At 36.1% G+C, this 15,646-nt stretch overlaps 2 protein-coding genes across 6 annotated transcripts; both read right to left on the reverse strand.

Annotated features, from left to right (window-relative positions):
- Positions 1 to 715: 715 nt before the first annotated feature.
- LOC109190796 lies at positions 716 to 12,397 on the reverse strand. 5 transcript variants are annotated; one of them, XM_019341411.1, is made up of 14 exons: positions 11,866 to 12,397; positions 11,202 to 11,373; positions 10,880 to 11,097; positions 10,038 to 10,098; positions 9,219 to 9,291; positions 7,283 to 7,360; positions 6,253 to 6,410; positions 5,811 to 5,979; positions 4,900 to 5,362; positions 4,377 to 4,778; positions 3,557 to 3,760; positions 3,322 to 3,455; positions 2,952 to 3,106; positions 716 to 894 (listed from the first exon to the last, which is right to left on the reverse strand). In XM_019341411.1, the coding sequence occupies exons 1-13, from the start codon at positions 12,256 to 12,258 to the stop codon at positions 2,959 to 2,961; spliced, it is 2,673 nt and encodes an 890-aa protein (XP_019196956.1). In that variant the 5' UTR covers positions 12,259 to 12,397; the 3' UTR covers positions 716 to 894; positions 2,952 to 2,958. The 5 variants fall into 5 exon arrangements, with proteins under 5 accessions (XP_019196956.1, XP_019196957.1, XP_019196954.1 ...); XM_019341412.1 differs by lacking the exon at positions 716 to 894 and adding an exon at positions 1,854 to 2,111; XM_019341409.1 differs by lacking the exon at positions 716 to 894 and adding an exon at positions 2,131 to 2,253.
- Positions 12,398 to 12,792: 395 nt separating this feature from the next.
- LOC109190266 (GDSL esterase/lipase At5g33370-like) lies at positions 12,793 to 15,315 on the reverse strand. Its single transcript, XM_019340741.1, has 5 exons — positions 14,867 to 15,315; positions 14,629 to 14,756; positions 13,822 to 14,064; positions 13,431 to 13,683; positions 12,793 to 13,148 (listed from the first exon to the last, which is right to left on the reverse strand). The coding sequence occupies exons 1-5, from the start codon at positions 15,111 to 15,113 to the stop codon at positions 12,913 to 12,915; spliced, it is 1,107 nt and encodes a 368-aa protein (XP_019196286.1). The 5' UTR covers positions 15,114 to 15,315; the 3' UTR covers positions 12,793 to 12,912.
- Between the last annotated feature and the right edge of the window lie 331 nt (positions 15,316 to 15,646).

Genomic DNA, 15,646 nt, shown 5'->3' on the forward strand with positions numbered 1-15,646 from the left:
AGATATTTAATATTAATATTAATATTATGAGTGAATTAAATTGGGTGCCCACTCCTGTACATTTATCATCCCCCACCCATCCCTATCCTTTTAGTTTTCATTTTTATTTTAATTAAAAACGAAAAAAAAAAAAAAACTAAATGAATCTAAGATGAACAATACCGACAACATCAGCAAAAATAGGGTTGAATTTCCCTCGAAAAGTAGAAAAAAGAAACATGAGAACTTTGGTGCAATTGAGAATGATGCATGAGCCTTCATTCAATAAACACACATATAAGAAAAATACTATTGTAGTTTTTTTTTTTTTTAATATTAAATATTAAATATCATTATAACTGAGAATTTTTTTTTAATATTAACTCAATGAACACATAGATTTTTGAAATAAGGATTAAATATGCCATTGAATTGCACACAATAATGCAATTAGGCCATTGACTTAAAAAAAAACTACAATTAAATCTATAAACTAACCAAAACAATTAGTCTAATTTACATAACTTTTTTAAGTTTCTAACAACTCATCCCAAATTTAAAATATTTTTTCTTTAAAAAAAAAAAAAACAGCGCTACGACTCCGTCTCTGGAAGATTTCATTCTTCTGGTTTAAAACATGGATCAACAACTACTAGTTCTTCGTAGATGTTTTGCTGCATTTAACGCATATCTCGAAGAGTGAATTTCGCCCTTTCATTTTGTAGTCTTTCATGAAATATTCTGGCTAATCTTCTGTATTCATATTATCAAGATCGTCCATATTAAACTTAGCCAGTAGGTCTGGAGCTATATATGTCCTTCGCATTTTCATCTTTCAGTGGTTGTTTCCATCTTTGTCTCTTTATGGGAATTTGTCCATCTTTCAGTTCTTCCCCGATGGAGATGAAAACGAAGCTTCTTTTTTAAAAAAATTTATTATTTTTAAGAAATATTTTAAAATTGAAGTAACCTTTAAAAATTTGAAAAACTTGCCAATTAGACTAATTGCATAAAATGAGTTAGTTTAGAAATTCAAGTGTAATTTTTTAAGCAAATACTAATTTTGGTCCTACGAGTATTAGCAAAATGACGATTTTAGTCCACATGTTTAATTCCTACCAATTTTCAACGACTATTGTTTTAGTACCAATTTTAATCCACATATATTATTTTAATACCAAAATTCATCACGTCGGTCACCTATCTATTTAAGACATCTCGAAATCTAAAAATTGTAAGGCCATTTTCGTCCTCTTCAACTTAAGATTTCAATTTGAGTATAAATAAATGAATTTAAGCCCTAAGATCGATCCCAATTCGCAGTTCTCCTCCTCATCCTACCTTAATTTGAGGAGAAAAACTGCGAATTGGGATAAATTTTAGGGCTTAAATCTCTTTATTCATGCTCAAATAGGGATCCTAATAATTTGAAAAGCACGAAACTACCCTTAATAATTTTATATTTCGGCATTGTCTTAAACGAAGGGTGATCGTCATGATGAATTTTGACATTAAAATAATAGTTGTGGATGAAAATTGGTACTAAAACAATAGTCATGGATGAAAATTGGTAGGAATTAAACATGTGGACCAAAATTGTCATTTTGTTAATACTCGTGGGACCAAAATTGGTATTTGCTCGTAATTTTTTAAATTCAGTAACCTAATTGCATTATCGTGAGCAATTCAATGACCTATTTGACACTTATTCTTAGATTTTTTTTTTAAAAATAGATCTCCCCAAGATATAATAAAATATGGTTAGTAATAAGGTTATATTAAAAAGAATATCCATAAAATATTTGGTAAACAGTAACACAATTTGGGTTCAAACTTAACTATATAAACTAGTGCTCAAAAATTGAATAACACAGTTCATAACTCATTCTATATTTAATGGTCAAACAGAACCACCCATGTTCACACAATAAACGAGTTTTGAATCTAAAAATTACGGAGTATTAGTTAGGGTCCCTTGGAGGGTGTTAGAATTAGGATGATTAGACTACTCTAATTGGATCACTCTTAACAAACTCCATTTTTGCTAATTAAAATTTGTATGATTATTGCAATCTCTCGAAGTCTCGAATCACAATTCTTCAACTGCTCTAGTCTTTTCATTAAAACGCCACCTTAGTCAAGAGTCACAAGACACGTTAACAGCTCTTCATTTGAAGAACTAATAAGGAAATTTTGCACTGAACCACTATTGTTGAAAGTCGACAATTGGCATTTTATTGTCCAAACTTCGGTTCTATTGGAGGCTCTATTTTCCTGGTCAAATTCCCAAAATTTAGCCTTCTTTAATAGTCACATGCCATGCATGTGTCATCTGACCAAAAATTTAGATCAGAAATATGGCCAGACAAATATGTTCTGATGACAATGTGCCATCCAGAACGAAGTGCTTTCTTGTTTGGATGACTTTCCTCCAACACAAATTGTATTAATATAAAAATATAATACTTATACTGAAAAATTAATAATACAAGGATAAATTAATTTTAAAATATAACATTTTAAAATCAAAATGTAATATTTAGGAGTTGGAGACTTACTTCAATGAGAAAATGTAATATTAATCATAATAAATTAATCAATTATCAATTATATTACTTATAAGAGAAAATGCAATACTTATGAAAAAAAAAATATAATAGTATTGATAAAAAGATGTAATTTTTTTAATCAAAATATAATATTAAGAATTGACTTGAACCCAACCAATCTCACACACACATACATAAAATACATTACTGATGTTCTTTAAAAATTATTTTAAATACTCAAATAGCTGAATTCCCTCAATAAAAGTAGAAGAAATAAGAATATCTCACAGAAATTTACATAAAACTACGAGCTATGTGACTAACTAAATGGCAAGAAACACATAATGGAGTTAAAAATTCTGCCTAATAATATTATGTAATGCAAGTACAAAATTTTGAAACTTTGATGAATAATTTACTTACTGGATTGTCATTTTTTATTCCTTGCTGAAATTACTCGATCAAGGGTTTCATCTGGAACCATGATTCCACTAGTCTCCAAGTCTGCCACTATGGCAACGGCAGCATCAAGCTCCTCAAGATCAAGGCATAGCATGACGATTTCATCGTACAAAGGGCTGCAACACATGGATACAATTCAATAATTAGCCGATCCTATCTTAGGTCTTTAAGAAAAATAAGTACAAGATGTTCACAAAACGAATCATGTCATTGGACTAGAAGTGGAATCAAGGACTACATAATGACAGCACGAATATCATTTTTGGAGTCTAAATCCAAACTCATGGCAAAAAGCATCTGAATTCATCATTCATTAGAATCTAGCATTTACCTGCCAAATACATAACCAAGACTGTGTGTTATCTGCAGAATTTTCAAGAAAGCCGAAGGCATGGGAGCTCGAATTGCAGCACGCAGTATGATAGCACAATCCCCAATTGTGGGTGTTCCACCCAATGCTATAACCTGAAATATAAGTTGGTAAAACTTTCTCAGTCAACACAAAAATTTGAATGAGAGCTGAGCCAAGGAGTGAAGAGGACGGGAGTGCAAAATATTAATTGTACCTTTGACATTATTTCAATTCCCAATTCAACTTCCCACTCCTGTGACCATCTTCGAGGAGGTTTGTTCTTGAGCTCCTTTTCCCATGTCCAACCCCAAACATCAGCAATTGTGTACATATCTTCCACATCAAAAATTTTTCTTTTCCTCATCTCCTTTAATGCTTCATGTATATCCAATGGGATCCAGTCTTCATCATCATCATCCTGCATAATCATAAGCAGTATATTTAACGAGGAAACAAAATATTCCACTACACAAGTGCTGTTTAGAAAGAAAGATAGATTGCCAATATGAGCTTAGTTTTACTTCAATTTAACATAGTAGAACCAAGACCAATGTCTTGCATCTGTTAATGTAGCCTTGCAGACACAAACTGGGAGAAAAATGCACTTTGCCCTCTCCAAACTTGTGGTAGTGTCACTTTTCCCCCTTCGAGTATAAAGATAAGCAATTTTGGAAGAAGTCAACACAGATAAGTTTTAGGTTTCAAACTATTTTATTCAGCAAAAGGAATACAGAGGAAGACTAAGAGGTATGGAGTAATATTTATGGAATTAGTCATTCAATATAAAAGCATGCATATAAACTATTGGAAAGTTAGAATAAAATCCAGTTAGTGGTAATGTCCTATTTTGTTTCCCAATTTGTAGGTTTTCTAGTTAGGGACACTTTCCTTTTTCCTAAAACTAGGGAAGGCTCTAGCCTAAATAATGCAGACTTTCATCTATGAAAAATCAATAAACCCTTGTTCATAAACTGGAGGTATATAATCTTTAACTAATAGAAGAACAACAAAGTAAAAAATGATTATAATCATACCATTGCTGTAATTCTTGACCTTCTTCGTGATTTTTTTGAAGAACTAGTTTGATCAGAGTCTTTCAGCAGCTGCACTCCAATCATTTGAAGAGGTTTTGCAGTTTTAACTTCTTTTTCTTTGACCCTGTCACCTACTTCTGCTTGGGTTTCAGTTTGCTCAACTTCCACTTCCACTTCCTCCTCTTCTTCTTCTTCCTCCTCCTCCTCATCTGCCTCGTCATCTTCAACATCTTTTGCAACATCATCAACAGTTTCAACATCAGGAAGTTCTAAGTCGTTTACTTCCAATTGCTGGCTGTCATTTTCATTAAAGCCCTCTCCAAGAAAACGGCGTTTCCAGAACTCTGTATCTCCCTCATGCAACTTGATGCGTGAGATCAATTCATCCAGTTCTTCATCAACCTGTAAAATCAACTAACAGTAAGCATACAACGTCTGGAGTATCAAAAAGAAGGAAAGATGTTAATTCATCTAATGTGCCACATCAATTACGAATTTATATTAAAAAATCAATCAGATGCACCTCTTCTTCTTCCTCTTCAACAGGAGGAATCCATAGGGGCCGGCCTCTTGAAAGATTTATCCTCCTTGCTTTCTGTACTCGTTGGTAGAGCACATTTCTTGTTCCATCTGTTGGAAGATCCTGTGCTTCTAGTTCTTCCTTTAGCTCTGACACAATCATCTTACTAGCAGCCTTTGGTTTCAAAGCCTTCTGCTCAGGACCTTTAACAATTTTCTTCAATCTTTCCCAAACACGTAAGTAATCAGATTCAGATACATTTCCCAATATAGCAGGTCCTTCATTGCGCAAGGTATTCAAAAGCTTCCTGTGGTATATCCTCCATTCTTCAAGACACCTTTGTTTAAAGGAGGTTTCCATGGGATTGGAATAAATATATCCTTCGGCATCAGGATCTAAAGGAGTTTTTCCCCTTCGTGGGACCCATCTCTTGCGTTCACCAGTAAGCCCCCCTTCTGCAACATACCTGAATGCTTTGGTCAATTTAGTCAAACTCAAAGGTATAATTTTACAGATTTTGCTCAGTATAGAGCTCAAAAAATGCAAAAGAAAAGAATATAAAAGAAAAACTCTTATGCACTAAAAAGAATGTGATTGTATTGAACACATGATTTGAACCAAATAACAACTTAACAGACATAATTGGCTATTTGGTTATTTAATTACTCGATATAAAATCAAACAACTTCTCATACATCAACAAATGATCTAAACTATGTGGTTTCCTCATTTTTAACTGAACCAAACTTAAACATTGTCTCTAGAGTCTAGCCTAGCCTGACATGTACCCAACAAATACATATAGGAGAGCTAAAAACAAATTACAAACTCTTAGACAACAAAAAACAGACAAGTGGAAATAAATTTGCTATGCTAGGATAGAAGGTTCCACAATCAGGGATTAACACACCAACCTGGCTATGTAATCAATCTCATATCCAAGTTCAGCCTCTTCTTGCAAGGGCTCAATCCATGAGCTAACCAATGTACGATATTTTCTGCTCAGAATCATTGCTCTAGGTGGAATTGTTTGGTTATCTTTAAGCATAGCTTCAAGGGCTTCAAGTAATTCAACAATTCTCCCTGTTACCAAAATTTTGGTCAATATTCATATTTGAGACCCAAAAAGATCATATGAAGGGTTTATCTATTTTCCCTTTGACATACATGCAACAAGACAAAAGTGGACAATATTTTTCTTAGGAAAAAAAAAAAAAAAGAGGACCAAAGGGGAGGCTCCTGTGCTCAAGGTAGGAGATCAGTCCACCACCATTCAAGATGCACCAATCAAAACAATACGGAGTAATAATAAAATAAAATAAAACAAAGAGCAGTTTAAATAGAATATTAGTGTACCTTCTCTACAAAGAGCACGGAGATACAATGAAAGCGGGTCACCATATTTTCCCTCATTATGCAAAAGTCTCATTCCACCTTCAAAATTTTTGAGAGCTCGGAAATGTCGAATGGCTTCACGTACCACACAATACTTGGAAAAGCATTCTACCAACAAACTGAAAGTGAAAATGTAAAATGCCACTACTCATTTTAATGAATTAGAAAGCTCTAAACCAAACATAGATTCCATCAGTTTAACCATGAGAACATTCCAATTTCCAGATTCCAACTTTTCTATATGCCACTTCGGGCATTAGTTAAGTGCAAAAAGTAGTTAAGGTAATTTTAGGAATAAGTCTGAAGTGTTGGGAAATAAAGTATAGAAAAGAATTTCCAAATTCTCTGAATCACTGCTCTACCCTGCCACCCAGTGATTCACTAAACTAAACAGGAGGTAGAAAATCCAGCCAAATACAGGAAGAATGTCCAGTTGTTTGAATGAGACACTTGATTTAAAAAGAATATTTGAATAAAAAGCCTAGGTCTTTAAACCAAAATGATTGAGGCATATTATGCTAATCGCATGACAAGTATTAGTAGGAGAAAATATAACTCACCAAAATCAAATCATGATGCTCAGATTTAAGTCTTGAAGAACCACAAAACCTCAAGGCCTTGCTGAGTTGGCAAAGGCTTTGAGGTCAGAGATTTGAACCTCACTAAGAGCAATCCTGATTAGATAATTTAGTCCCTCCTTAAAAGAGGGTTTTTAGTTCCCCTGTATTTATGGGTGTCATAAATTGTTGTAATTGAGCATACTAATTGTTTATCATGTCATTGGGATAGGGAAATTCATTGGTATTAGTAAGTTGTTAGTTTAGTCGTATTCACTGTGTTGAGCAAATAAATAAAGTATTGAAGAACAACAAACACCAGAGATTAAAAAGAACATTATTTTCACGAGAAAACCCTTAAAGGCAGAATAGTAATCCACTGTAAATATATTTTCTTAGAAAAGGTAGGAAGAAAAAAGGGAAATTTTTCTTACACATAAGTTCTCATATTAGGTTGCAAACGTTTATGGTCTTCAACCATCATGCCCAGTAGCTCAGCAACATCTTGCACCCTGCATTCCACAGTCAAAGCTCAGTGCAAATGGCATGTGGTGTTCTATAAAATTCTAATGTTTCTCAACTATAGATCAATCAGAATACGTGTCAGCAAGTTGCTACTTTCCCGAATAGTAACTTATCTTTAAAAAGCTAAAACAAAAGAACCCAATATCAAGATAAAAAAGTCATGCACTTGACAAATGACGTCAACAATGAACACTGAGATCAAGACAAAACAGCATGAGATGAGAAAGGGACCAATTACCATAATCAAAGATAAGACCTAAATTCATCCTTAGTACATCCCCAAATTTAAAACACCTCAAGAGTGCTCAAAGTAACCCCCTAGCCCCAAATAAGTAATAAGGGAAATCCGCAAGACTAGCCCAGATCAATTATCTCTTATTATTTTTTAAACTTTTCTTCCACACTGCACCAAGACCCTAACACTTCCAAACATGACTTCAACTTCTCATGCATTCTATAGTCTAGCAAATAGCTCCAGAATCATAGAATGTAATGTAACATCATAACATACCGAATCCAAAATTGCATCAAACACTGTGTAGAATTGACCAAAAAAGAGTTCTACAGTGAACACAAATTCAACTAACTAGAGTGATACTATTTATTGACTTTGAAATAGTGGGACTCAAACCAGTCAAATGATTAAGGTCAACTCTAAGCCCTATTCACTTCACATAATAAAAGTATTCCAGTAAAGAAAATGATCTGTGTGAAAAATATATTATTCGCAAGTTTTTCCAATGTTTAGATGCATCTCGTAACCTTGAACAAAAAACAAATCTAAAATTCATGAAAAGACCAAAATAACCTTCTTCCAATAAAAATAAAATCCTAATCAACTAAGCTAGCCACCACCACCCTTCTTCCCCTCTAGTAGCTTCCACTGCAACAACCACCAAGTCAGTTGCTGTCATCACCACCCACAAATCTGGCCACCACATCTTCTATCACCACCATCCACAAGATTTTTATATAGTGAAAACAGTAAAAACTTTATCATATTGAACCTAAAATAGTTAAGTTGAAGTCATGCTCAGTTCTTTAAATTGAAAAGAACCAGCGAACTCAAAATCCAAATACATGAGATAATTTATACAACAGCAAGGTCCCATAACTGCTTTGCCGAAAAACTAGCACAAATTAGTATTCTTTTGTTCCAAAATTCTTGCACTACAGCCAACAGGGAATCAGCTTGATGGGATGCACTTGCATTTGCTTGAGCTTGGCAGATATCATAGCAATGGGAATGCAAATGAGAACATTTTCAGCCATGCCAATGGCAGTGCAGCATTTTCACTGCATGGGTCCCATTAATACGACTGCTCATGGTCAACCAGTAGCATTGGTGAATGGAAGGGATATGGGGGATGTTGGTGACTAGAGGGTAGGGCAGGATGGGGGAGGGTTAGGAGGGGATAGGGTTACTTTGGAAAAGATGATGAATTGGTTTTTTTCATGAAAGATAAGTTTTCTTTTTCTATGCAATTTGGACAATTTGACCCAACTAAACATAAAATTTTCATTTTTCCAGTGAGGTATTTAGAAATTTTAACTCTATTTACACTAAAATAAATAATCATATTGTGCACATCCGAAATATACTATCGGTTAAAATTCTAGTGGTGTCAACTGGCCCACTAGTTCAAAGGGGTGGCTTTGCCACTGATCTGGAGAACAGTGAAACTTGTTTGCCTGTATAATGTTTTAGGATACTTTGGTCAAGTCTAATGGATAGTGCACACTATTTTACACCAAGTTAACAGGCTATAAATGTCTGGCATACAATAACATCTAACTGTACAAATGGAAGAACTTTGAATATGAGAAATACATTTTGCGACTGACCTATCATAAGACTCAGCCCTTGTATATGCTTGGATCACCCAATTATAAGTCTCTGTATCAGGTTTCATATAAGCTGCAAAAAAAAAAAAAAAAAAAAAAAAAAAAAGAAGCTAATCATAAGTTTATACTGGTGAATTCAAAAGAATAGGATACTGTTTTGATCTAATAAGAAGTAATCAAGCCAGAAGCTTGTGACAAACAAGAAGTCTAGCCTGCATTAATCAAGTTACATAAAAAGTAACTTTGGTATCTGCATTCTGCTCAAATACTTGTAGAAGCCAAAATAGCATGTAATAATGCTATGTCAAAACCCAAATTAAGGCTATGATTACTTTATCTCACAGGAGTGTGATAAGAAAGACATTGAAGATAGTTTTATCCTATACCATGACCATCCAATGGCCAAATAAGATAAACTTCCTGTACCACAATTCGAATGGATGGGTTTAATTTGTTGTGCATTAAGGACTACCGTAAAAGGAAGTAGTGTACTTGCGTGTGCAGATCACTTTTCAATCCTGTTAGGTAACAGGGCAAAGAAAAAAGATTATTTACTTAAGGTAACTCTAGAGAGCGTAATTTGTTATTTTGTTGCCTTCATATGGAACAAAGTCTATTGTAGTTCAATGCTTAGCCAAGTTATTAGCTTATGATATCTAGATTTAAGCATGCACATTATGAGAGATAGGAAGCAAACATGTTAAACAAATTTGCAGCAATAGAAGCAGAAAAGAATCACCTAGGAAAAGGAGGGACATGAATTCATGAAAGAGGAGGAGGTTTAAGTAAAAGCCTGACAAGAGAAATGAAGAGACAGACCTTCTCCATATTCCATGTTTTCAAAGGTTGCAAATGCAACTTCAGGTATACCACATGTAGCCTAGCAAAAAAAAAGGGACAGGAACAATATTGTTATGTTAGGTGAGTTCTCATCAGCCAAAATGAAAATGATCATAAAAGATTCATTTTCTGCAATTACTGATGCAGTAGTTTTATACTAGGAATCAATCAATAAAAGAAGTAAATTAAACAACAGAAAAGAAAATGGTCTTCATAGTAGAGGTTCCATGTTTAACTTAGATGGCCAACAAATGCATATTGTCTGGCCAAATTTTGACATTTGTGAATTCCATCATTCACAGTAGCACATAGAATAGGCAAACCCTGGAATCGTGGAGCTACCACATATAAGGGGTACATGATTTAAGAATACGAACAAGAACTTTGGCCATATACAAGAAGTCAACCCATGAAATTATATTTCTAATGTGGCTTTGACAAAGGAAATAAGGTACAGAAAAATCACATAAGAAATTGTAGAAACTATGCTTCAGTTTTTGCAAGGTCCAAAATGAATACTTATTTCAGTGTCAAATTGGCGCATGTGATCCTGTTAATATCAAATATGTACACAAAATTACTACAGACTACATCCTAACCTCTAAAAAGTATGGAACCATGTAAAATATTGAAATTTATCCACCATACTGCTGACTTGTCCATCTAAGGCAATCAATTTATTAAAGGGAAACCGACGCAATATTTTGTTGGTTATTGAAACTATCCTTAGACAGAAACCATGCACATTGCATACCCTTCAGTCTTCAATTTTGAGCATTTTTTATACAGCAAGCAATAATGAATCTGCTAAAAGTAAATACCTGCACACTCAAAAGACAATTGAAATGAAAAGTGGTAGCCATTCTTCCAGCAGCCTCCATCTCATAGGCAATGGTTAATGCATTTGAGTGATCTCCTGCTTTACAATCTTCTTCAATTAAAAGATCATAAATCTGATCAGTAGCTCTAAGCCCACCCTTAGCACCCTTGAAAAAAACCTTATTGGCATTTTCCAGATGGTTGCTTCGCACAAGTTCCTCTACTCCAAGAAAAATACCTGTGAGTTTTTATGCTAGGACAAAATATACTGTAAATGGAGTGAATGGAGTGGCAAAGAAAGCTAGATGCTAGTGTTCACTATACCAACAAGAATTAGCCAAGCTTGGCGAATGTCATACTTCAGGTTTTCCATTGCTGCCAGAATTTCTAAGCCTCTCGTAGCAAGACCTTTTGAACCAAACAAACGAATCAATGCCACAAATGTTTCATGGAGAGGCCGTAGACCTTCACTCAACTCCCTTCTAAGAGCATGCATCTGTAAATGTAGCATTGATATATCACGGAGTTTAGCCTCACCTGATGTCCAATTTGAATTGAAGTCAAATTAACTTTGAAATTGCCAAAATATCTGGATTGCCACAGTTCAACTATCACAAGAATATTAAATAAAGAAACATCATGCCCAAAACTCAACCCAACTATCAACTAAATGATTTATCTTTCATTGTTCCCTTATATGCCTAATGCACTCAGAGTTTCAAATCATTGTGCTGGAAGAAAAATCTAGGCACACTAACATTCCCCACAAAATCAATCACGGCATGCATCCAGACAATAGAATACTTTACACAAAAAATAGAACTATGCAGAAGGTATACGCATAGTGAGAAGCACGACACTTGAAGCAGAGAGCATAGTGGGATGAAAGAGGCTTTTATGTCACTTTCTATGCTAAGAAGCAGTTGATCACATTTCACTAAACATTCACACACGCAGAATAGTACGGGGGAGAGAGAGAGAGAGTTACAGCTCCCTCCACATCGAGGTTGAGGACATGAGAAACGATCAATCCATGAAAAGAGCGAGGTCCAGGATAGAGTCCAGCAGCAATCATATCATAAATGACGCCAGAGACACCGGAAACGTCAGCGTCGCGAGCGCGCTCCATCAGCTCCTCCATGAAAACCAGCCTGAGCACCTTCTCAGTGCCGGACGCCATCAAGGCGCCGCCGCCGTCGTCATCCTCAGCCGTCTTCGGCTGACTCGGCGCTTGTTGCTTCTTCTTCCTCGTTCGCCGCTGCGGCGACGATACAGCTACGACGACTCTGCCGGCGGTGCGGGGAGGAAATGTTCGCTGCCGGAGAGGTACCGTCGTAGTGAATTTAAGCTTGAAAGGAAGCTGTGTAAGTAAAGCGGCCATTTTAGCGCATAAATTGAAAATCGGAGGGAGGGAGGGAAGATTTTAGCACCGCATTTGGCGGAAATGAATTGTGGATAAGCCTTGCTGGGTTTAGCGCAAGCAGACTTGCAGTTGCAGAACCTGGGTTTAAGATGAAGCGAAATTCTGTGCGCTTATTTAGGTCCGATTTTAATCGGTTCGGGTCAATATTTGCAATCGTATTGGAATTTACCTAAAACTCCCCATCGTCACATCGTGTTCTAACTTCTGAGAGCAATTACTCAATTAGTATAATCTTTTGGAAAAATGGTCAAATAAACCCTCAAACTATTGCTAAAAAATTAATTAGCCCTTATAATTTTTTAAATGTGCAATTACACCCATGAACAATGCATTTTGATGCAATGAAGTTCAAATACAAATAAATTCTGCTATCATAGGTCATTTCAGATCTCGCAACTTTTTGGGTCATTATGAATAATATATTTTCTTAAAAATTGCTATTAATAACGAGTTTAAGTCTAGAAAGAAAAATAAAATAATAACAATTGTGGATGAAATCAAAGATGAAAACTGTATTTCCATTTCCTTCAAGCAACGATTCAAATCATCAAATTAGAACACAATTAAGCAAAACTAGATGGGTAATTAAATAGGCATAATGTCGTAGTTTAATTAAAGCATGTTGGAATCTAAGGCTAGGATGGTGCTGAGGTTCATGGGGTGCATGTAGTCAGGGGATCCATTCATGATCTGATCAACAATCAATCTGTTTGCCCTCTCTGATGGGTGGAATGGATCCCAGAACGCATACTCATCCCTGTTGGAGCACAGGTTTGATAGCGGTGTGCATAGCCCTACTCCATTGTACGGTCCTTGCCCACAACATGCCACTTGTGACGTCACAAACCCTGTCCATCCATTCCCGAATCGAACTTCAATACTTCACATTGTGTATATATGTATAACCAAGGTTGCAAAAAAAAAAAAAAAAAAAACAAAAAAATCGCCGCCGGTTCAGCTGGCTAGCCGGTCTAACCTAGCCGCCCTGCAACGAAGGAGGCCGATTCCGGCCCTTCCTCGCCGCGGTCGCGCGGTGCCTAGCTCCTAGGCGCGATTTTTGCAACAATGTGTATATATGTATAACTCATGTATATATAAAGTGTGTGTGTGAATTGAATATATTAATGTACCAAAAGCTTGAGGGCTATTGATGAAATCCAAGTGCATTTGATTTGTGTTGGCTCCAATGAAGATATCGGTGCCAATTTCGCTATTAAGTTCTTTGATCATCTCAACTAGTTGAGGGTTGTACAAGCTCGCCGCGTGCTGTAACTCGGTTGCACATTCCCCGCCACGGCTGTGCTGTGCTAGTTCCGCTGGCACACAACCTAACGGTCCGGTCCCCGTTACAATGACCCTTCGCGCTCCCAAATTATATAACCTCTACATTATGAAAGTGTTTGAATAATAAAGACTCATCAGTCAAAACACAAACTCGATCGAGGGTACCTTTAACTGGCTTGAAAGTTGCAATATATTTTTAAAATTAATTATGAGGATGTATTGATGGAGTTGACTTACCCTTAAAACTTTTTTGTATTCTGAGATGACGTAAGTGACATACTGTGGAAGGGGATACTGGCGAGACCTTACGGAAAAAGGCACCAAATAATAGTTGTTCACAAAATCATTACCGCCTAGCGTAATTAAAACTAGTGCGTCGTTCACTAGTTTCTTCGTCCTCTTTGCCCCTTGAATGGCAGACACTCTTTGTTGGTACTGTGCAAAATAATCTAGTTGCTGGTGGATACGGATTATATTTACCTGCAAAACAATTAACAATAAGTTGCATTATATTATTTGGAACAAGACCAACAAGTTTGGTAAGACAATTGACATTATCCAACAACCCCCAAAAATAGACCTCAAAACCCTACCCATACAATCCTGAGTATGCTTTTCTTGGTGGGGAATCTGTTCAACTCTCAGTGAAACGATTAATTGGTCTTTTTTGTTTAAATTTGTTGGTTATAGGTCACTCCAACCAAATCGATTGGACAATTTGTTTGATAACCATAATATTAAATTCAACTACTTCTAGTGGGAGCAGTCCAGCACTACAATGAGAATGCTTTGTTTAAAAATTGAACATTAGGGGCATTGGGGCAACTCTAGCCAAGTTTGTTAAACCATTAATTTGATAATCATTACAAGTTGGACTTCATGTGGGAGCAGTTTATTAACCTTATCTGTTAGAACTGATTTGACAATTTAGCTCTATCATGGTTACAAGGTGAGATTTACTCATGCATGCTCTAGAATAGTAGCTGGAGGTTTCCCTTGTAACTAAATAAAAAAAAATTGAACCTTAAATCTTGTTTAACTTACAAATTGGACTCCGGTGTCATTAAGCACGCCAACACCGGCAGAAGCAAAGTTGGCACCGACGAGAAGCTTTCTCCCTGACAGCGCCGGATTCAGGTACGGCATTAATGGTTCCGACCCTAGCTGTTCACCTACATTATAAGTACAAACACCCACCAAATTAACATAAATTTCCACAAATTAAACATTATTTTTCATGATACATATATATATATATATACAAATTAAATTAAAACTGAACTGATAATGTCGGGGATGTTGAGGCCGTTGGAGAAGCGACCGGTGGGGCGGTGCGTGGGATAGTCTATCCCGTACGGCGGAGAATCAGCGCGGGCGCTCGTGGCGAGGAAGTTATTGTTTCCGTTATCAACCAAGGAGTCTCCGAACACGAAAAACGCTCGACCTTGGACGGCGGCGATTACGACGTTGTCCATGGCCAGAAACAGGGCGGCAAAAACCGCCACCCCAAAACCGCTAGAGCTAGCCATATATATATGAAATAACGAAGAAATGAAAACAAGAAAGTGGTTGGTTAATTAGGTTGTGGGATTGGGGAAGAAGAAGAAGGGGTATATATAATAATTATGGAAGCTAAGCTAAGCTGCCATGCATGCATGGAAAAGATTGAAGGAACGCGGTAACCGATTCAACTGTAATCATCAATGCAGGGACAGTTGTTAAGCTGGGTGGGAAAATTTAATTAAAGTTTTATTGTTCATTGCGCCCACACCATTATATATGTGTAATTACCGAAAACCTTTTAATTTGGAGTTGGACTGATGGTTGAACTGCCAGCCAGTTAGCTAGCCGGCATTGCATGTAATAAGGGAGGTAGGCTGCAGCTACATCACCAGCGCATGCACGTGCATGGCGGCTGAGGTGTACTTATTATTCTTGTAAAATCACACAAGTTAGGTTATATGGAAACAATATATTTCAATTTTTGTTACCTAATGTGACATTATCATATCTAGGGTGTGTTTGGTTGGTGGATTTTGCCTACAGAAATAAGTATGAAAGT

The sequence above is a fragment of the Ipomoea nil genome, unplaced genomic scaffold, assembly GCF_001879475.1.
Source record: "Ipomoea nil cultivar Tokyo-kokei standard unplaced genomic scaffold, Asagao_1.1 scaffold1576, whole genome shotgun sequence".
In the NCBI taxonomy this organism is placed as follows: domain Eukaryota; kingdom Viridiplantae; phylum Streptophyta; class Magnoliopsida; order Solanales; family Convolvulaceae; genus Ipomoea; species Ipomoea nil.

Bases quoted from the DNA above. Each gene is read 5' to 3' on its own strand.
- LOC109190796 (XM_019341411.1), bottom strand. From the start codon at position 12,258: ATGGCCGCTTTACTTACACAGCTTCCTTTCAAGCTTAAATTCACTACG. The intron at 5,980-6,252 runs GTACACTAATAT...TTTTGGTAACAG, and splicing joins CCGTGCTCTTTGTAGAGAAG to GGAGAATTGTTGAATTACTT. The intron at 3,107-3,321 runs GTAAATGCTAGA...CATGTGTTGCAG, and splicing joins CTTGGTTATGTATTTGGCAG to CCCTTTGTACGATGAAATCG.
- LOC109190266 (XM_019340741.1), bottom strand. From the start codon at position 15,113: ATGGCTAGCTCTAGCGGTTTTGGGGTGGCGGTTTTTGCCGCCCTGTTT. The intron at 14,065-14,628 runs GTAAGTTAAACA...ATTGTTTTGCAG, and splicing joins ATGACACCGGAGTCCAATTT to GTAAATATAATCCGTATCCA. The intron at 13,684-13,821 runs GTAAGTCAACTC...TTCATAATGTAG, and splicing joins AATACAAAAAAGTTTTAAGG to AGGTTATATAATTTGGGAGC.